At 44.2% G+C, this 22,160-nt stretch overlaps 1 protein-coding gene across 4 annotated transcripts in view; it reads right to left on the reverse strand.

Moving 5' to 3' along the window:
- Nucleotides 1-21,863, reverse strand: part of LOC110485940 (SEC14-like protein 1) — a 57,584-nt gene extending 35,721 nt beyond the window's left edge. For 2 of the 4 annotated variants that reach the window (XM_036940610.1, XM_036940608.1), the window contains exons 1-2: nt 21,481-21,863; nt 15,694-15,783 (exon numbers count right to left, since the gene is read on the reverse strand). In XM_036940610.1, the coding sequence (XP_036796505.1) occupies nt 15,694-15,756 (63 nt within the window). In that variant the 5' untranslated portion in view covers nt 15,757-15,783; nt 21,481-21,863. The remainder of the gene's footprint in view (nt 1-15,693; nt 15,784-21,480) is intronic. The other 2 variants (XM_036940611.1, XM_036940609.1) reach the window with 1 other exon arrangement.
- Between the last annotated feature and the right edge of the window lie 297 nt (nt 21,864-22,160).

The raw sequence follows: 22,160 nt of genomic DNA on the forward strand, positions 1-22,160 counted from the left end.
CCTGCAGAAGACAATACAGTGGTATAGAGCAACACGGGTGGGGCATGCAGGTAGACTGCAGAAGACAATACAGTGGTATAGAGCGACACGGGTGGGGCATGCAGGTAGACTGCAGAAGGCAATACAGTGGTGTAGAGCAACACGGGTGGGGCATGCAGGTAGACTGTAAAAGAAAATACAGTGGTGTAGAGCAACACGGGTGGGGCTTGCAGGTAGACTGCAGAAGGCAATACAGTGGTGTAGAGCAACACAGGTGGGGCATGCAGGTAGACTGCAGAAGACAATACAGTGGTGTAGAGCAACACGGGTGGGGCATGCAGGTAGACTGCAGAAGGCAATACAGTGGTATAGAGCAACACAGGTGGGGCATGCAGGTAGACTGCAGAAGGCAATACAGTGGTATAGAGCAACACGGGTGGGGCCTGCAGGTAGACTGCAGAAGACAATACAGTGGTATAGAGCAACACGGGTGGGGCCTGCAAGTAGGCTGCAAAAGGACTAACAGTTCTTAACAGTTCTTCTGGAGAAAGATCAACATATTTCCTTGTCTGGCAGAAGTCGGGACCACTCCTGGCTTATTGTGTTCCCTGCAGTCGAAAATACCCTCCCGCTAGGGGTGGAGGAGGCTTGAGCACAGAGTAGCTCTCTTCTCCCACCACCACTACATCACAGGATCTTCAGCCATGGGGATGGGAGGCAGGCCTTTGTAGAGCTCCACCTCTAGGTCAACATGCTCGATGAGGGTGAGGGACGAGGAGTCCTGTTGGATCGTCAACCTCAACTCCCTGTCCTCCTCTGAGAACAGCTCTCCCAAGGCACTCCTTGTTTTGTACAATGGAGGGACTGTCTCCTCCATTTCGTCTCCTTCAGACTCCTCCTCCTGTTGCTCTGTGTCTGTCTGCTCCAGCTCCTCTGACAGCCCTGGTGTTGCTCCTGTCACATTGGCCTCAACAGTTGCCTTCCTCAGCCTGTCCCAGGTGGCGTCACTCACCAGCCTCCCTTTAAATCTGGGGTCCACTGCTGTGGCCGCATGCAGGAAGGCTTGAATTTCCTCATCCTAATAGCGCTCGGAGAGGTTCTCCCACACCTTCTCTTTGATGGTTGCCATAAACGTATCTTCATGCTTCACAGTGAAGTGCTCTTCCAGTTTGTGGAGGATGGGTTTGATCTGTCCACAGGTGGCATTCATTTCACATGACACACACAGTGTGGATGTGTAGAGGATTCTCATGAGCTGGACAAACTCCTCAGCCTTATGGAAGTCCTCGTCCTTCATTGCTTTTTGCAGTCGTGAGTCCAAGGCTGCTGCTGCTTGGCTGGCTGGATGCTGCTCCATGAATCTCTCATTACATAGAGTTCCATCTGGTCTTCACATCAAGGATGAGTGAGTGTTGAGGAAGAACTGAAACAAAAAAACACAACATACATTTCATTACCGCACACTATATTGAATTATATTGTTCAATGTGGGAATTTCAAAATAATACTTTAATAGATTGAACTGGCTTCTTACCAAGGAGCTGCTGCTTTTCCTTCAAGACTGTTTTGGGCATCGAGGATCTCTTGAACCACACGACCACTGCTCTGATTCGGGCTGCCCATTTATCAAATGGAAGTAATTTTGTAGATTTTCTGTGCTGCCTCTTTATGGCAACATCCATATTGCCAGCATTATCAATAGTCACAGCTGCAAGCTTGCTCGGCTCCGTCTCAGAGCTCAGAACTCTTCCAGAATGTCTGAGATCTCCTCTGCCACTACTTCGCCAGTTTGCGATTTGTACACTGCCCCTGGTGTGGAGGACCTTCTGTTTTACACTGCCCCTGGTGTGGAGGACCTTCTGTTTTACACTGTCCTGGTGTGGAGGACCACCTGTTTTACACTGTCCCTGGTGTGGAGGACCACCTGTTTTACACTGTCCCTGGTGTGGAGGACCACCTGTTTTACACTGCCCCTGGTGTGGCGGACCACCTGTTTTACACTGTCCCTGGTGTGGAGGACCACCTGTTTTACACTGTCCCTGGTGTGGAGGACCACCTGTTTTACACTGTCCTGGTGTGGAGGACCACCCGTTTTACACTGTCCTGGTGTGGAGGACCACCTGTTTTACACTGTCCTGGTGTGGAGGACCACCCGTTTTACACTGTCCTGGTGTGGAGGACCACCCGTTTTACACTGTCCTGGTGTGGAGGACCACCTGTTTTACACTGTCCTGGTGTGGAGGACCACCTGTTTTACACTGTCCTGGTGTGGAGGACCACCCGTTTTACACTGTCCTGGTGTGGAGGACCACCCGTTTTACACTGTCCTGGTGTGGAGGACCACCTGTTTTACACTGTCCTGGTGTGGAGGACCACCCGTTTTACACTGTCCTGGTGTGGAGGACCACCCGTTTTACACTGTCCCTGGCTTGTGTAGTGCACTGTAACAGTGAGATAGTGGTCCTGACAGTGGCTGGGCCACCCGTCTGACGTGATGGCCAGCTGATCATTTTCATGTGTTGAATTATCATTATTGAATTGTTGTTGTGTATTGTATTGTGGAGTGATGGGACTAACATACAACCCTTTTACACTACTATATCCTAAACAGGAATACAACTCAATAGACTGACAGACTGTTACCTAAAGCCCTTGGACTCCACTGTTGCAAAGGGGTGTAGGCCTTTCACTATGAACTTGGTCACAGCTAGGTGTCACTCATTCACCCTCTCCTCAGTCATCCTCCTACTAGCCGCCAGTGTGAAGGGGCTGTGGGCTTGTCTTTGGCTTGGACCAGCGGTATTAGAGGGAGGAGTGGATTGGTTCATTGTAGCTGCAACTTTAACAAACAAGTTGCAAAATCTTTAAAAATGGGTGATTGAATATCTGAACGCACCCATAGCTAAACAATCAGCTGGCTAATGGTTCCTTTTAATCATGAACCCATGTTCTCAATCTCGTCACTAATTAAGAGCAGGGTCTTTCTTGTGTGCGTATGCTGTAGCATGTGAGAGAGACAGGCTCCGCGCCAGAGATCTCGCTCTTCTGGATTGGGAAGAGCTAAAAATGCATCAAAGACGAATGTCTTCATCTTATCGCAAATCAGAAACGGTTGGTGAGATAAAATGGGCAAGATAACGTTTAGGTAAGCAACAATAAATAGGACATGTACCGAAATCAGAACCGACAACATCGGAGCTTATCGATACTATGGTCTTTCATAATTTATCCCCGGGGCCAGCTTAATACCGGGTTTCGGTACCCATCCCTAGATGTGTGTGTGTGTGCGCCACTGCTGGTAGAGCGAGGCGGTGGAGTGGGGGAGGGCTGTCGTCGCAGCATCTCAACCTTGTCCTGTGATAAGTGAAACAGATCAGGATAATTCTCACAGGCCCGAGTCAGTTGGTAGAAACCGACACGCTTATTAATGCAGCTTACTCGCACATAGCAGGCCCAGAGTCAGTCTTTCCTCAATGCTGCCTCACAGAGCAGAGGGCTTCTCTAGGGGCTATAACCAGTCTCTGGCAGACGCAGAACTGTGTCCGACGAAGTAAATTACACTCCGCAGGCGGATGCTGCTCGCTGACAGACGCATTCACAAAGTGTGTGAAGGAACAATTCTGAAGCAAAAGATTTTGGCATGACGCCAGCCACAGGGGAGAAGGCAACTCTCTGCATAATGCATAAACAACTCGCATCACAGAGAATGGAAATACTGTAGGCAATATGTAAAGAGTTCATGTTTCCCAAAACCTCAATTAAAAGACCTCTAGCCTAACCCAAAAGAACGCGAAAAATGGCTCCGTCTTGCATAAAAATTATCATTAGCGCAGTAAGTGCACTTGAATTCCCATTAGCTCACTAGGTTAACATAGGAATGAATCAGCTGTACGTAGCCTACTACTGTTGAAATCCTAATGACAAAAGCCTTGAACGGGACGAAGCTGGACAGGATGCATTGAGAGAATAAATGGACAATCCCCAGGCTTAGGGTGTATAGGAGATGGTAAGGAGATTAGAACAACACATCTAGAGATAGAGATCAGCTATAGCACCCCAGGTGAGAATGTTGCGACGGCTGAAATAGCCTAGATCTGGGATGGAGGAAGTGGGATGAAGGAATGGGGTCAATACATGGGAGGATGAGGGATGGGATGGCTGCCCCGTCATACTGAATTGTTCTTCTATACTGGGCCAGAGACAGACAGAGACGGAGCACAGCTGGCCAAGTCAGCAACCTAGTTTAGAAATAGGGCCTTGGAGGAAAACAGATCCACCTGTAGTGAGTAAAGGAGAAAGGACAGGTAGTGAGGTTAACGCAATCTAGTCTGACTGGTCTTCAGGTTTCAAATGATATTTCCATTGGCCTGGGGAGATGTGCGTTGGATCTGCAATAATCTGCTTGATTTCATAACAAAAGGTTTGTGTGATCATCTCCAATGTTTCTTCTCCTTGGCTGTAGGTTCATCCCTGAAAGGACGCGATGAGGCCTTGAAAATGCAGTACACAGTGAAAACAGTACTATAGGGCCAGAAGCTCAGAGGGACAACCAAAAGTGGCAGGCCGATTTGATTACGCTGCCCATAGGCCAGACCTGCTGCACTGTTGGCACACCTTTACACTGAGGCCAAACACCCCACAGAGAGAAAGTGAGAAAAGTGGAGAGAGAGAGAAATAGAGGAGTGAGAAACAGAAGTGACAAGGAGAGGGGGGAAAGTAAGAAAGAGCGAGGTTAACCAGCCAGCTGACGACACACTGCACAGTGGGGGAGAGAGAAACAGAGAAGGTGGAAAGGAGAGAGGGTCCAGGGAGAAAGGACAGAGAGAGGAAAGATGGAGAGGGAATTGGAACCAGTTGACGGATATCAGCTCTGTCCAGCGGTTGCCAAGAGAAGTTTGTTATCCTCATAATGAGCTGGTTACATACACAGTTACTGCATATATAGACTCTTCGTCTTCGTCTCCGCAGCCAATCCAACACCCAGTGTTGCCTTGGCGCAAGGGGAGTCGAGTGCCCTCAACCCTCGAGTGAAATCTAAACCCTCTCTACAAAAGTTCTTTATATTTCACAATATATAGGCCTAGACAGAGGGCCACCATTGTTCCTGCTCCCAAGAAAGCTAAGCTAACTGAGCTAAACGACTACCGCACCGTAGCACTCACTTCCGTCATCATGAAGTGTTTTGAGAGACTAGTCAAGGACCATATCACCTCCACCCTACCTGACACCCTAGACCCACTCCAATTTGCTTACCGCCCAAATAGGTCCACAGACGATGCAATCTCAACCACACTGCCCTAACCCATCTGGACAAGAGGAATACCTATGTGAGAATGCTGTTCATCGACTACAGCTCAGCATTCAACACCATAGTACCCTCCAAACTCGACATCAAGCTCGAGACCCTGGGTCTCGACCCCGCCCTGTGCAACTGGGTACTGGACTTCCTGACGGGCCGCCCCCAGGTGGTGAGGGTAGGCAACAACATCTTCACCCCGCTGATCCTCAACACTGGGGCCCCACAAGGGTGCGTTCTGAGCCCTCTCCTGTACTCCCTGTTCACCCACGACTGTGTGGCCACGCACGCCTCCAACTCAATCATCAAGTTTGCGGACGACACAACAGTGGTAGGCTTGATTACCAACAACGACGAGACGGCCTACAGGGAGGAGGTGAGGGCCCTCGGAGTGTGGTGTCAGGAAAATAACCTCACACTCAACGTCAACAAAACTAAGGAGATGATTGTGGACTTCAGGAAAACAGCAGAGGGAACACCAGTAGTGGAGAGGGTAGTAAGTTAAGTTCCTCGGCGTACACATCACAGACAACTGAATTGGTCCACCCACACAGACAGCATCGTGAAGAAGGCGCAGCAGCGCCTCTTCAACCTCAGGAGGCTGAAGAAATTTGGCTTGTCACCAAAAGCACTCACAAACTTCTACAGATGCACAATCGAGAGCATCCTGTCGGGCTGTATCACCGCCTGGTACGGCAACTGCTCCGCCCACAACCGTAAGGCTCTCCAGAGGGTAGTGAGGTCTGCACAACGCATCACCGGGGGCAAACTACCTGCCCTCCAGGGCACCTACACCACCCGAAGTCACAGGAAGGCCATAAAGATCATCAAGGACAACAACCACCCGAGCCACTGCCTATTCACCCCGCTATCATCCAGAAGGCGAGGTCAGTACAGGTGCATCAAAGCTGGGACCAAGAGACTGAAAAACAGCTTCTATCTCAAGGCCATCAGACTGTTAAACAGCCACCACTAACATTGAGTGGCTGCTGCCAACACACTGACTCAACTCCAGCCACTTTAATAATGGGAATTGATGGGAAATGTAAAATATATCACTAGCCACTTTAAACAATGCTACCTAATATAATGTTTACATACGTATACATATGAGATGAATAATGTAGGGTATATACTGTACTCTATATCATCTACTGCATCTTTATGTAATACATGTATCACTAGTCACTAACTATGCCACTTTGTTTACATTCTCATCTCATATGTATATACTGTACTCAATACCATCTACTGTATCTTGCCTATGCCGCTCTGTACCATCACTCATTCATATATCTTTATGTACATATTCTTTATCCCCTTACACTTGTGTCTATAAGGTAGTAGTTTTGGAATTGTTAGCTAGATTACTTGTTGGTTATTACTGCATTGTCGGAACTAGAAGCACAAGCATTTCGCTACACTCGCATTAACATCTGCTAACCATGTGTATGTGACAAAATTTGATTTGATTCGACATGGCCTCTACCTAAAGATTCCACTTATAATACTGTATAAATTCAATCCTCATTTTGTGAGGTAGAGGGGTCAGAATTCTTGTCAGGTGGACATAACACTCCTTCCGTGGCCTCCAACTGCTCTTAAATGCTAGTAAAACCAAATGCATGCTTTTCAACCGTTCACTGCCCGCACCCGCCCGCCCGACTAGCATCACCATCCTGGACGGTTCCGACCTAGAATATGTGGACAACTATAAATACATAGGTGTCTGGTTAGACTGTAAACTCTCCTTCCAGACTCATATTAAACATCTCCAATCCAAAATCAAATCTAGAATCGGCTTTCTATTTCGCAACAAAGCCGCCTTCACTCACGCCGCCAAACATACCCTAGTAAAACTGACTATCCTAGCGATCCTCGACTTCGGCGATGTCATCTACAAAATAGCTTCCAATACTCTACTCAGCAAACTGGATGCAGTCTATCACAGTGCCATTGATTTTGTTACCAAATCACCTTATACCAGCCACCACTGCAACCTGTATGCTCTAGTCGGCTGGCCCTCGCTACATATTCGTCGCCAGACCCACTGGCTACAGGTCATCTATAAGTCTATGCTAGGTAAAGCTCCGCCTTATCTCAGTTCACTGGTCACGATAACAACACCCAACCGTAGCACACGTTCCAGCAGGTGTATCTCACTGATCATCCCCAAAGCCAACACCTCATTTGGTCGCCTTTCCTTCCATTTCTCTGCTGTCAGTGACTGGAAAAAATTGCAAAAATGGCTGAAGTTGGATACTTATTTCCCTCACCAACTTTAAACATCAACTACTTTTCTGCTCTTTTGCACACGAGTATCTCTACTTGCACATTATCATTTGCTCATTTGTCACTCCAGTGTTAATCTGCTAAATTGTAATTATTCACTCCTATGCCCTATTTATTGCCTACCTCTTCATGCCTTTTGCACACACTGTATATAGACTTTCTTTTTTCTACGGTGTCATTGACTTGTTTGTGTTATTGGCTTGTTTATTGTTTACGCCATGTGTAACTCTGTGTTGTTGTCTGTGTCCCACTGCTTTGCATTATCTCGGCCAGGTCGCAGTTGTAAATGAGAATTTGGTGAATGGTGAAATATTATTATTATTTTTTATATAATCTAGTTTCAATTATATCGTCATAATACTATAGATTCTGAGGTTTCTACAGCCAAGCCTCTAATGCACTTTCTGTCAGTGTAGAATCATAGTGAAGAGATAGGGCTACAGTCGCTTCAGAAAGTATTCATACTATAGCCTGAATTCAAAATGGATCTTCACACAATACCCCGTGACGACAAAGTGAAAACATGTTTTTACATTTTTGCATGTCATTTTTCTACTTAATTCACTAGTGCCATGGAAATCGCATCAGTAGTCTATAGTAGTCTGTAGCCACACAGCTGCTTGGCTGATGGCAAAACCCAGACATTTCCATTAAATATTAAGGGAGATTACCCTTAGATGGCCTCTCTCTATCTGCTAGAGTGTGCAGAGGTGGCCAGGCTGCAATCCAAAGAGGATATGACTAAAAAGAGGTGCACAGATGTACAGCTGCAATAGCAGGCATTTTGTCCTAGCGGATTAGTCTAGCGCAACCCTCCACTTATAAATGGGCATGCCAGGCTAGGCTTACAGCCACGCTAAAAATCACCTTTCTGACCATGCCCAGATGTGTAGCAGGCTGGCATGGGACACTGATGCTTCACCCGATGACACGGTGGTGCTTTTTCCTAATCTAGTGGATTAGCGTATCCCCCTGTCTGTTGTGGCTCAGTTGGTAAGAGCGTGGCATTAGCAACCCAAAGGACGTGGGTTCAATTCCTGTAGGATCACAAACACAGAGTACATACATTGTTAGTGGGTCTAGTCTAAGTCGCTTTGTATGGTGTATGGTAAATAGTGAGCTACGCTACTCTAATTAATCAAATCTGATCTGGACACTATTGGAGTCTGAGGGAGAGGAGGGAGGGAAGGGGTTGGTTGCTTTAATGAGAACACAGAGCCTCTCTTCACCTGAAACAACAAACAGTGTTCGTCTCTCGCCTACTTTGGGAACACAACTTCCCCCAAAGCGCAAACCTTCAAACTCATATAGTCCTTAGGGGAAATGGTGGTTGTTTGCTTCAAGGAGGAGGACAAAGAGTCTTCTAATCTGGAACAACAAGTCTCTCGACATCCCCTCTCCTCCCATGGGGAACACCATCTCAAATCAGATGTTATTGGTTAAATACACATATTTAGCAGATGCTATTGCGAGTGTACCGAAATGCTTGTGTAGTGAGAAGTTTGTGTAGTGAAATGCTTGTGAAATGCTCATGGGCTCCATGAACCCGGCGTGCTAATAGCAACAATAATATCGACTACACTTCCTGTTATTGCGGAGAAGGCAGGTACGAGTCGGGAGTGTATGCTGAAGGGAGGCTATGGGCCACTATTGTGTTTCTGTAGCTATTGTTGTTTTACTTCCTTCCAAAGCCCTTCCTCTAGAGAAATATTACACGAGTGAAAGCTGGACGGTATGCGTGCGACCCCATGCATATGCACGTGTCCAGATTACTGAAGCACACTAGTTAGCTGCTGCAGTAGCAGCCAATGGACACTTCCTTCCAAGAGACTCATCTGGCCAAGTTAAAGAGGAAGTTGTGTTTCCCATTGCTGGGCTGCTGGAGGTCGGTGTTTCTCAGCAATTCTGTCCTTATCAGTCACTTTCACAGGAGCCCTGAGCAATTATTTCCTGACTCACCTTACAAAAAAATTGTAATTTTGGAAAATGACAAAGTGCTAAATCCCTCAAGTTAGCGGTCTGATCTTTTTTGAATTAACGTTCAGCGTTTCCGCTATTTCTTAGGAGGGGCGCAAAGGCAAACTAATTGGAGTCATATTGTATAACACTATGCTACATAGACCTAATCATCGGCCCCTAATACATGGGTCCAGCACAGGAGGTTAGTGGCACCTTATTTGGGAGGCTGGAGAAGGAATGGTATCAAATACATCAAACATGGTTTTTCATTTTAAAAAGTGGCTTTAATGCAACGTAGGCCTACTTTAATCCTGCTTCAAGTCAAAGCAGGATAGAACTATTTTAATACTTATGGAAAACAGACAGCTGCAAGGCAAGAACAGGCTAAGGACTTCGTGATGCTGTTAATATATTCCTTTGGGCCCAATGGCAACATTGCTAGGTGGAAACATTTTGCTTCAATCCTGTCCTTGCCTTGAGTGGGTGGTTGAGGCACAGCAAAGAAAGAGGCTGTATTTCTTCTAGAAGGAATGCGTTTAAAAAGGTAATTGACAGTCAAGAGGAACGCAGCGCTTCAGTTCTCTCCTTCCAAAAGACGGTAAGAGTGCGTTTCAGAAGACTGACAGTTTTCAAAGAGAGAAGAAAAAAAAAAGGGGACAGGGAAGGAAAGCGAGACATGCAACATTCCTCAAAGCATAATATCAAATAAAATGAAAAAAAGAGCATGAAAAGCCATGTTTGCCAACTTTCAAGTCTATTGAAAGACAAAACTGCAAGGGGAGAACAAGACTAGTCATACCAAACAGAATCTGATGGCAACACAGCACGGTTTACAACACACCCACATATCAAATCATACGCACCCTGCAAAAACATGTATATTCACGTGCGGCGCACACCCCCGGCTATGCTGCATGAAGGTGTGGCACAAAGTAGAACACGCTGCCTCACTACTAGGGAGACTCCGATAGGTGCAGTCAAGGCGTTAGGCCGAGGGCAGAGCAGGAACAGACCGCTTGCATGGCTTTGTGATCTCACTCGGGCGTCAATAACACCAGGGCAATGTTCTGTTCAGTAAGGCACGTCGTAGAAAAACTTTTTTCCTCCCCTTCAGTCTCTCAGCTCCATGGCAGAATATTTACAGGAAATTGCAGGAAATTGCTTTAAACCTGCAACAATCTCTGCTCCATTGAGAAAATCTGTATAATTGCGGGAAATAGTCTTAAAAATGCTAAAATGTCTCTACGCCGCCCAGATGGGGGACCACCGTCTCAGCCCCCTTTTGATCCAGAAAATACCCTGAGTGTCTGCCAATTTGTCATTTCCCCATGGAGAGAGAATATATCAAAACTGCCTCTTCAAACGCATTAGCTTTAGAAATGGGCCATATCAGTCGGTGTACATGTACCAATCTCACATCAATAAAAGACAAAGGACAGATAACAGGCTAGAGAACACGTGGCATAGTGAGCCAGCGCTCTTCGACTAGGCTTCAGGATTCAGGCCGACTTGTTAAAAAGAGATTTCAAATCAAGAAAAGACAGGACAGAGACAAAACAATTGGCCATGACGACGCACAGTGAACCACTTCTATCGGCATTGTTCAACCATTTTGCCTGCCAAATAACCCTCTGCCTTGGATTCCCCAGCTTCTTATGTTGGTTCTCTCCTCCCCCGCCGCTACTGCCCCAGATTAACAGAACCCGTCCCATCTGACTCAAAAAGGCGTCCGCATGCTTCCCATTCGACAGTTCGGGCTTATGTTATGACAACATTTTGTACATTTTGTTAGTTTTGGTCTTCTGCAAGGTTTCTTTGGAGGGGGGTGGGGGCTGTTTGTGCACACACAAACATTTCTCGAGGCAAGCCGAAGATGGTAGTGAAGTCTTGGCCCCTTTGTTGGTGTTTGGTCAACACTAGGGATTATTCAATCAACGAGAGATTAATTGTTTTCATGCAATTGTTTTCACTTGAGAAATACGGCACCAAACATCTTAGTTAGATGTAAAATTGCACGGTTAAGATCTCCTCAGGATAAACGTCAAAATGAATGACAGATCTCTTGCGTTAGATTAATCATGACTACTTTTTAGGAAGTGTGTACTGGCTACAGCGTCTCATGATGGACAAACAGTACTATTGCAGCTGGTTTTTCAAGTGAAGGCGTTTTAAGGGTCGCGCGAGCAAAAACATTCGGTTCACCTAGCCGAACTGAAGCCTTAGGGCAGCTCATCCCAGCTCGGATGTCCCTTAGGCAGGGTCATCTACTGTACAAAGCCCCTCAGGCAGCCCAATGTGGTTTTACTGCTATTTCAGTTCAGTCCCCCTCCCCTCCTGCCCCCCCAGGTGTTGTGCTCCAGCAGCCTCCACTCAGACTATTTATAGGCCCCTGTCCAGTGTTTGCCCACCACTCACCAGGGAGGAGATTTGCCTCTCTTCCTTGCTTTAGTGGAGAAAGCTGATTTGAGGCAGCAAATAGAACCTGAATGCATGGCTATAATAGCTTAACTCAAAATAGTTTATTGAATCACATTCAATTGAAGTGCAGTTTAATTGGATTGAACTGAAACAATGCTTTGATCGCATGTCTTCTAGAAATAGTTACAGGTCTTGAAGTTGGCCGACTTTGATTTCCCAATGGAAATTGAGTAACACCTATTAAGTAAAGCAAGACGAGGTGGTTAAGGAAAATGATGAAAACATGTCCTCCTCCTAGCTCTGTGCAACACGGTCACGAAGAAGAAACACTAGTAAGTTAACAGAGAGTTATTCTGATGATAATAATCCACCATAACCCAGTTTAATGTAGTGAACATGCGCCTCCTGGCCTGTAGCCACTGTACTGTGGAGAGGCTGAGGCTGAATAAGCCAGTGTTTTTCCACTGCTCATCTGCCACTGAACCGTTTATTTAGTGAACCCTCAGTGACAGCCCTGCCTGACAGGCCTGTCCTCTAGCTCTGGAGGCTGAGCAAAGAGGCAGAGAGAGATAGGGGGGGTGCCAAGAGAGGGAGAAAGATGGAGCGAAAGAGAGAACGAAAGAGAAGGACAGTGAGTGCGTTTACATGCACAGTAATATTTTGATATTAAACTGATTAAGATAGTAGGCAGGTTATGCAATAGTCACGTAAACATCTTACTCTGCTTATCTTACATCGGCGTAAGGTATCCATGTAAGCATAGACCGATTACAAAACCTGGTTTTAAAAATCGGTGTTCCAGCTGTGCATTTGATCTGTGCATGTACTAGCACCAGCCGAGTGAGCCTCCCTCTTTAGCGCGAGCGAGGTGAGTTTGGAACAGCTGAATGTATGCAAAGTAGTTCAGAATTAAATATGCTTCCCAAAAATAACATGGTCGCTGTGGTAGAATGTTTATTTTGATTGGGGATTTTCTGCATTTTCTGCCATCAGGTATCCTGATTTCAGATGTGTCCATGTAAACAGGATTATTAGGGAAATCGTCCATCTTGCAAAGCATGTAAAAACTATTAATCTGAATATCCACAATAAATCACATTATTGCGTGCATGTAAACATACTCATTGAGAAACAGAGAGAGCGAGGGACAGAGAGAAAAAGAGAGACACAGAGCGAGAGACAACAGAGTGAAAGAGGGGCAGACAGACGACAGAGAGGGGCAGACAGACGACAGAGAGGGGCAGACAGACGACAGAGAGGGGCAGACAGACGACAGAGAGGGGCAGACAGACGACAGAGAGGGGCAGACAGACGACAGAGAGGGGCAGACAGACGACAGAGAGAGGCAGACAGACGACAGAGAGAGGCAGACAGACGACAGAGAGAGGCAGACAGACGACAGAGAGAGGCAGACGCTCCATCTATACTTCCAGTTTTTGTACTGCACGCATCCTCATCAGATCTGGGTGAGTGAGTACAACTCTAGCATACTGTAGGAGCCAGAAGAGACACTCATTCACCAAAAGCCTGCACAGGTGCTGCATTTTTAAACAGAGGAAACAGACCAGCAACCAATTCGGCAATGGTACTTCTGTTCAACATAACAGTTCCCATCGTTTGCTATTCAGATATTAAAAGGGTTGGTGCAGCGACATAGCTGTCAGTGGTTCTCACAATGGCCTGAGATGGTGTGGGGGTTTGAGTTGTCTACATACTATGGACTGGAAGTGATTTGTGCATCCTGGACTGGACAATTCTTGAGTGGTCTGCTTGGTACAGTACACAAATGACCAGTCAAGAAGACCAGTTGAAGACCATCACAGTATTATGACTGCTGGTGCTTGTTAGACCCAAGCAGCTGGATCGTAAAAATTCCCAGTCTTAGGTCAGTTAGGATGACCACTTTATTTTAAGAATGTGAAATGTCAGAATAATAGTTGAGAATGATTTATTTCAGCTTTTATTTCTGTCATCACATTCCCAGTGGGTCAGAAGTTTACATGCTACCAAATACTAATTGAGAATATTTCCTTTAAATTGCTTAACTTGGGTCAAATGTTTTAGGTAGCTTTCCACAAGATTTTGGCCCATTCCTCCTGACAGAGCTGGTGTAACAGTCAGGTTTGTAGGCCTCCTTGCTCGCACACACTTTTTCAGTTCTGCCCACAAATGTTCTATAGGAGGTGGTCAGGGGTTTGTGATGGCCACTCCAATACCTTGACTTTGTTGTCCTTAAGCCATTTTGCCACAACTTTGGAAGTATGCTGGGGGTCAATGTACATTTGGAAGACCCATTTGTGACCAAGCTTTAACTTCCTGACTGATGTCTTGAGATGTTGCGTCAATATATCCACATAATTTTCCTCCCTCATGATGCCATCTATTTTGTGAAGTGCATCAGTCCCTACTGCAGCAAAGCACCCCCACAACATGATGCTGCCACACCCGTGCTTCACGGTTGGGATGCTATTATTTTTATTGCTAGCCTCCCACTTTTTCCTCCAAACATAACGATGGTCATTATGGCCAAACAGTTCTATTTTTGTTTCATTAGACGAGAGGACATTTCTCCAAAAAGTACGATCTTTGTCCCCAAGTGCAGTTGCAAACCGTAGTCTGGCTTTTTTTATGGCAGTTTTGGAGCAGTGGCTTCTTACTTGCTGAGCGGCCTTTCAGGTTATGCCGATATAAGACTCGTTTTACTGTGGATATAGATACTTTTGTACCCGTTTCCTCCAGCATCTTCACATGGTCCTTTGCTGTTGTTCTGGGATTGATTTGCACTTTTCACACAAAAGTACGTTCATCTCCAGGAGACAGAACGCGTCTCCTTCCTGGGCAGTATGACGGCTGCATGGTCCCATGGTGTTTATACTTGCTTGTATAGATGAACATGGTACCTTTAGGAGTTTGGAAATTGCTCTCAAGGATGAACCAGACTTGTGAAGGTCTACAAAAACAAATTCTGAAGTCTTGGCTGATTTCTATTGATTTTCCCATGATGTCAAGCAAAGAGGCACTGAGTTTGAAGGTAGGCCTTGAAATACATCCACAGGTACACCTCCAATTGACTCAAATTATGTAAATTAGCCTATCAGAAGCTTCTAAAGCCATGACATCATTTTCTGGAATTTTCCAAGCTGTTTAAAAGGCACAGTCATCTTAGTGTATGTAAACTTCTGACCCACTGGAATTGTGATACAGTGAATTAATTATAAGGGAAATAATTTGTCTGTAAACAATTGTTGGGAAAATGACTTGTGTCATGCACAAAGTAGATGTCCTAACCAACTTGCCAAAACTAATAGTTTAACAAGAAATGTGTGGAGTGGTTTAAAAACAAGTTAATGACTCCAACCTAAGTGTATGTAAACTTACGACTTCAACTGTATGTAAATGTGATATTTTAATTTTTTTAATATAAATTTGCAAACATTTCTAAAAAACATTTTTTTTTTTGCTTTGTCATTATGGGATATTGTGTGTAGATTGATGAGAATAAACATTTTAGAATAACTGTATTCATTACCAACCGCTACTGCCTGGGTATTTGTTAGACCTAGGCTACATCTCATACAACCATGTTGTCAAGTTCAAGTCAATCATATGAAGGACAAGGTAGTCCTAACGTCGTTACCCACCACTTCCTAGAGGTGGTCTTGGGGACCATTGCATAACCACTACAATACCTCTAATATCTATGTGAAGTGTCAATGGAGGTCAAGAGTCTAGGGCAGAGTATCACTTACCTCCATCACCAGCTCAAAGGGATGCTTGTACACCCTGATGGGTGACTGATACTTCTGCACCATGGTGGGAACGACTGTGGTGCCAACGACCTAAGAGAAAACAATCTGATATTAGAGCTTAATAATAACCATCATCACAGATTTGTCTTGGTGAGAGAAGACAAAAATGGGCCAGACCACATTAGACTGGGAGTGTAAAACACAAAGAAAATAGTGCTTGAGGTGGTAAAATGCCAGTATCATTCTGGATGGCCCCGCTGGAGGCATCTGACATGTCATTAAGTAAGCCAGGTTTGTGTGTTTGTAGCAGCTGGCGGGGAGCCCGGAGGACTTGGCAGCTTCTCTGCAGTGATAGCCTGCAGGAAGACACTCTGCTCTGCCGTGGGTGAGGAAGCGCATCTCATTGAACTGATCAATGAAGGCAACGTTTCGCACCATATATCACACATTCAGGAACTGAACTGCATAGCGAACAGAAATTGAGATAGACATGGCCAAATACTGGAATGTCAGGGACTGCCAAGTGCCAACTAGTCACTACCACATGACTGAAACTATTCAGGTAAACCTACAATGATGCGTATGTAAATGTTATGTGGAGCTAGCGGTAGAGCTGAACGCTTGGGAGTCATTAATACGGCACTACAGCCTATGTAAACGCATGAACGGGTGGTTGGCCGCAGAGAATTGATGAAATACTCGGTAATGTAAAAGGTCAGCAGGGCATTCCAAGAACTTAGTGGTGGTAACCACAGTGCAGACATCGGCAAATACAGTAGGACTAGGCTATAGTCCTGATAGAGCCAACAGATATTGACCCTGAAACCACTGCATGCTAATTTGGAGGTTGGGGGGGGGGTGGATCAAAATGTTAAAAAACGTGTTTTTTTTCTCCATATATAGACACACCCTGTGTGTTTAAATAAAATCAACTATTGATGCATTGAGCTTGTCTGATGCCTTATGCACACTGTTTGATGAAATATGACAAATGACTCAAGAGGGAGCCAGAGATCAAGATAACAACAAACAAAAACTAAACCCGACCATTCTCCCACTTCTACTGGCTTTCGCAGATTCTGCCATTACTCTCCTGAAGTTGCCTGTAATAGGTTGCCAACTCCACGTGTAACCTTTCTCATGCGGAATGCCAATTTATCTTACCATTTCTACCTATCTGTGTGCCAGTTATAATTTTCATGTGTATATTTTCTTGAAACTTACTATCAAAATCATTGTCATGTGGTTAATCAAAATGATATCCAAATCTAAATAAAAAATGATACAATCCTAAAAAGTAACTTCTATTGCCATTACCAACTATGTAAAAATTGCCTATAAAGCCAACAAATAAAAACATTGTAGCCTGCAGGTAGAACATATCCTGATAATAATAAATATACTATAAATCCCAACGTCTGCAATGAACTTGAAACTAGGGATGCACAATATAAAAAAATTGGTAAACATATCGGAATCAGCCGATATTACCTAAAATAGCCACATTGGTATCGGCCCGATGTGTAGTTTAACGCCGATGTTAAAAAACGGATGTCAAAGCTACTGTGCACACCTATATAGGTACATGACACCATGTAATTTTTTTCACTACATGTGCAACACAGCATTCCTAACCTAGCCCACAATGTCTGCTGTGTGGATCGAGCAGTCAACAAGTTGGGCAGTCATTTGAAAGAGTAAGAACATTTCAGCAAGAACTCAAAAAGGTGAAATCCATTAAAGTCAAGATAATGAAATCCTGATTGAGAATGAAATGACTGAACACATGAATGAAACAGTACAGAAAGTAAGTGAAAGAAATAGCTTTTGATTATGTTTTACTGGTAGTGGGGGAATACGTAAATGACAACAAAATAACTTTTTGGTCAGTGTGGTGTGTGTAACCATTATTTAACTAGGCAAGTCCGTTAAGAACAAATTCTTATTTACAATGACAGCACGGACGACACTGGGCCAATTGTGCACCGCCCTATGGGACTCCCAATCCCTGCCGGATGCGATAAAGCCTGGATTCAAACCAGGGACTGTTGTTACGCCTCTTGCACTGAGATGCAGTGTCCATGTGTGTTAACTATTTAACTGTAATAGAATGCTTAAAAAGGCAGCTAAAATTGTAAATATCGGTATCATTTCTTTTGGCAAGGAAAATATTGGATATCGGCCAAAAATATCATATAGGTGCATCACTACTTGAAACGTATCAACTATTAACTTATTCTGGGCCTTCAGAGTTTCCTGTGCCAATGAACTCAGGACAGACACAGCTGTAGGCTATTTGCGCAACGGATAAGAAGTCATTAAGTAGGCCTATTTCATGACGCTTCCACTGGGTTAGAGCATGACATTTTTCCCCTTTCACGCCAAGTGGTTGTCGAAAGGGAGAAAGCTGGAAAGATTTTAAAAAATACTTTTAGGAACTATTGTCATTCTCAATTAATGTAAAAACAGACTTTATTTGCTTGCTGTCTGATGTGAAGAAAACATGACTTTGAGAAGCTCCACAGCTCATTAGCGGTGGTGCGTTAAGCCAATCAGAAATACGATCAGATCCCCAAACGGGCACATTTACAGTTGAAGTCAGAAGTTTACGCACACATTAGCCAAATTCATTTAAACTCAGTTTTTCACAATGCCTGACATTTAATCCTAGTATAAATTCCCTGTCTTAGGTCAGTTAGGATCCCCACTTTATTTTAAGAATGTGAAATGTCAGAATAATAGTAGAGAACTATTTATTTCAGCTTCTAATTCTTTCATCACATTCCCAGTGGGTCAGAAGTTTACATACACTCAATTAGTATTTGGTAGCATTGCCTTTAAATTTTTTAACTTGGGTCAAACGTTACAGGTAGCCTTCCACAAGCTTCCCACAATGAGTTGGGTGAATTTTGGCCCATTCCTCCAGACAGAGCTGGTGTAATTGAGTCAGGTTTGTAGGCCTCCTTGCTCGCCTTTTCAGTTCTGCCCACAATTTTGTTATGGGATTGATGTCAGGGCTTTGTGACAGAACACGTCTCCTTCCTGAGCGGTATGACGGCTGCGTGGTCCAATGGTGTTAATACTTGTATACTATTGTTTGTACAGTTGAACGTGGTACCTTCAGGCATTTGGAAATTGCTCCCAAGGATGAACCAGACTTGTGGGAGGCTACAAATCTTTTTCTGAGGTCTTGGCTGATTTCTTTTGATTTTCCCATGATGTCAAGCAAAGAGACTGAGTTTGAAGGTAGGCATTGAAATACATCCATAGGTACACCTCCACTTGACTCAAATTAGTAAATTAGCCTCAGAAGCTTCTAAAGCCATGACATAATTTTCTGGAATTTTCCAAGCTGTTTAAAGGCACTGGAATTATGTGTGATACAGTGAATTATAAGTGAAATAATCTGTCTAAATAATTGTTGGAAAAATAACCTGTGTCATGCAAAGTAGATGTCCTAACCGACTTGCCAAAACTATAGTTTGTTAACAAGAAATTTGTGGAGTGGTTTAAAAACAAGTTTTAATGACTCCAACCTAAGTGTATGTAAACTTCCGACTTCAACTGTATATGCCTACATTTGCACGCAGGCCATGTAGCCTATAGGCCTAGTTCTATGCGGAATCAGGTGCACGTCCTTACTCAACATTGACAGGAGCGCTCCAACTAAATTGATAAAACTCATAAATGGAATGAAATAAACCAAAACTTGTTTCTCACAAGTGTACCACAGGTTATGCACTCTGCAAACAACATGTTCACTCAGACAATGAGAATAGTCAAAGACTGGAATAATAATACATTGAACGCATTAACAGAAATGACTGGAACCAAACAAACATTGTAGATTAGGAATTAACAGTAAATGTACTACTAGTGAGCTACTGTATGTAATGGGGAATTGATAGACACTAACAATCAAACAATGAAGTTATGAAACAATGAATGTGCATAAATTGTCAGGAGAGACCACATTCTGGAGAAAGACGTGCATTCTTCAGGCACTGCATGGTCAATCCAACGTCTGCATTGGCCGTGCAGCATTTACAGTGATACGGCATCAGCAGAAATCAGGACATTCATACTTCTTGTGCTGCACGGAGCAGAAGGACGTGAGTTTGTGTTTATTAAGGGAAGGCCCGCCCTAACATAACCGAGCCTTAATCTAGTATAATTCACTCATCTTTTTTGACTCACGTGTCTGACAACTGATAATCGGATAAATTGACACGCTGTACCAAAATAAACTAATGGTGGGACTCAATCGCAACACATTTTCAAAATATCATACTATAACCCTTCCTTTTACGCATACTATTTAGTACGCTGGTATGGGTATTTGGACACAGACGTTATCTTGTACGGGTTATGGGTCTTTGGTCATGGAGAAATGTAGGCCCTATAGTCTAAAAAAGGGCCTAAAATTGCCACTTTCATTAGGATTTTCTCAAATGGATTGTGATACAAATGTCAAAAGCATGTCAAACATACTTCCTCCAAAAGTTTGTGAGAATTGCCAGACCAATCTGGATACGTTAAATATTTCCGGACTGTCCTGGCGTGGAATCGCCCTGTTGTCTAACAGCTATTGGGTAAGCCAGGGATGTGTTTATTAGGGCCACAACGAGCGCTTCTTATTGGACAGGTTCAGATTGTACTACCTCCCTGTTTCAGACCATTTTCTTACGCATTGTGCCTACTGAACACAACCCAGATCTCAAAAGAAAAATCACATTGTGAAATGTAAGTGTTGCTGTAAACCTGTACCGACAAGGACATGCGATAAGATTGGGCAGGTACTCTGCCTGTCTTTACATGGCAAACCTTACTTGTTCAGTGTTGTTGATTTATTTAGCGTGCAGATACATGTTATTGAGCAGTAAGTGTTGCTTGACGTTTTCAGCAGCAGTGCGCAAGGAAGGGAGGGACCTTGTGTGATAGGGGTGTTAACACTTGCTACACAGCACTACTTCTGGTAGGTCTGATCCAACCAGGGCGTTAGGGTCGGCTAGGGTTAGGGTGAGCCTCCAACGTTTAAGAAAGTATAAGCCGCTCGTAACGCACTGGACCAGAGCTATACTTCTGAGGGATATGGGGCTTTTCAACTAAAACATCACACTAGCCTGGGTGTCAGTCCGTGTTTAAAAAAAATATATATATTTATTAGGCATGACAATTTCATAGGAGTTGGCAAGAGAGCAGAAGACTGGCAACAAGGCTACATCTATTCTACTGTCTGTAAAAGCTCATCATATTCTACTAGTGAAACTAGGCTATTTAGCCAACTATAGGGGTTATTTAGGCTACTTAAAAAAACAGGTGAACAATTGTTACCGTCATGTTTCAAAAGAGAGATGATACTTCCCTGTTGAACAAAATATGTAAGTCAAGGAGAAAAGAACAGGTGACATTTCAGAAAGCAAACCACAACACAGGTTCTTTGTTCAATGTTGTCCATTATACCATAGCGATGTCCAGAAGCATTGTAATGCAGTACAAACAAGCTGTGCCAGTGCCACTCAAACACATAGCTGAGCCCTTCAGAAATTCAGAACACGCACTCAGTGATGCTCAGTGAGTGACAGTCTCGCGCTCTCTCACACACACGCTATATACTGTAGCTACAACCTATAACATGTGAAGTCGTTAAAAGCATAGTTCAGGTTATTTAGTCTACATTTGAGCTACATTAGCAGGTCATCACAGTACACAATCACTGCAGGCATGTGGCTTGCAGGTAATACGAAATCACACATGCATAACTGAACAACTATAAATGATACTCACCAGTGAATAAACGGGATATCTTTAGCAATTATCTGCTTCTTTCGATATATTTGGCTCGTATTGTTTAGTCTGGGCAGGGCACTCAAGTACCGTTATACTGTTAATCCATAATCTTATTCGGTTCCTTTTTCGCCGGTCGGTGACGAACCAGTGCTGAACGTTAGCTAGCGGTTATGCTAGCCAGTTAGCCATCGACCTGATAACGACAACAGCAGCATTTTAAAAACGCATAGAGAGCTAACACAGTGAAAAGATTCCAGATGCCGCTAGCGAGCTAAAAAAAAAAACAGCCAGCTGAAGGTTTGAGCCGTGAGGACCGGAGAATGACTATTTGAAAGCTGGAGTTTTCGCATTGACAGTTACGCCCCTCCCATTTGGTACGGACGGAGCTCAGCAGTGCCGCGGTGCGGTCCGCTCATACAAAACAATTCCACTGCTTCTCCATCCTTTTCATATACGGTTACAATAAAATATATATATATATATTTTAAAATGTAATCACTGAATGTGAATCAGTTTCTAAATATTATGTTGACCTATCAGGGAAATAATAGTTGAGTGATGGGACAGAATATGAGACGGGAGCTGCCATATGGTGCTTGAAAATTACATTTATGCTACCAGCTCAGCGGTCACAAGATTATTGTAAAATGTCCTTTATACCGTGATGAGAAGAGGAT

The sequence above is a fragment of the Oncorhynchus mykiss genome, chromosome 13, assembly GCF_013265735.2.
Source record: "Oncorhynchus mykiss isolate Arlee chromosome 13, USDA_OmykA_1.1, whole genome shotgun sequence".
Taxonomy (NCBI): Eukaryota; Metazoa; Chordata; class Actinopteri; order Salmoniformes; family Salmonidae; genus Oncorhynchus; species Oncorhynchus mykiss.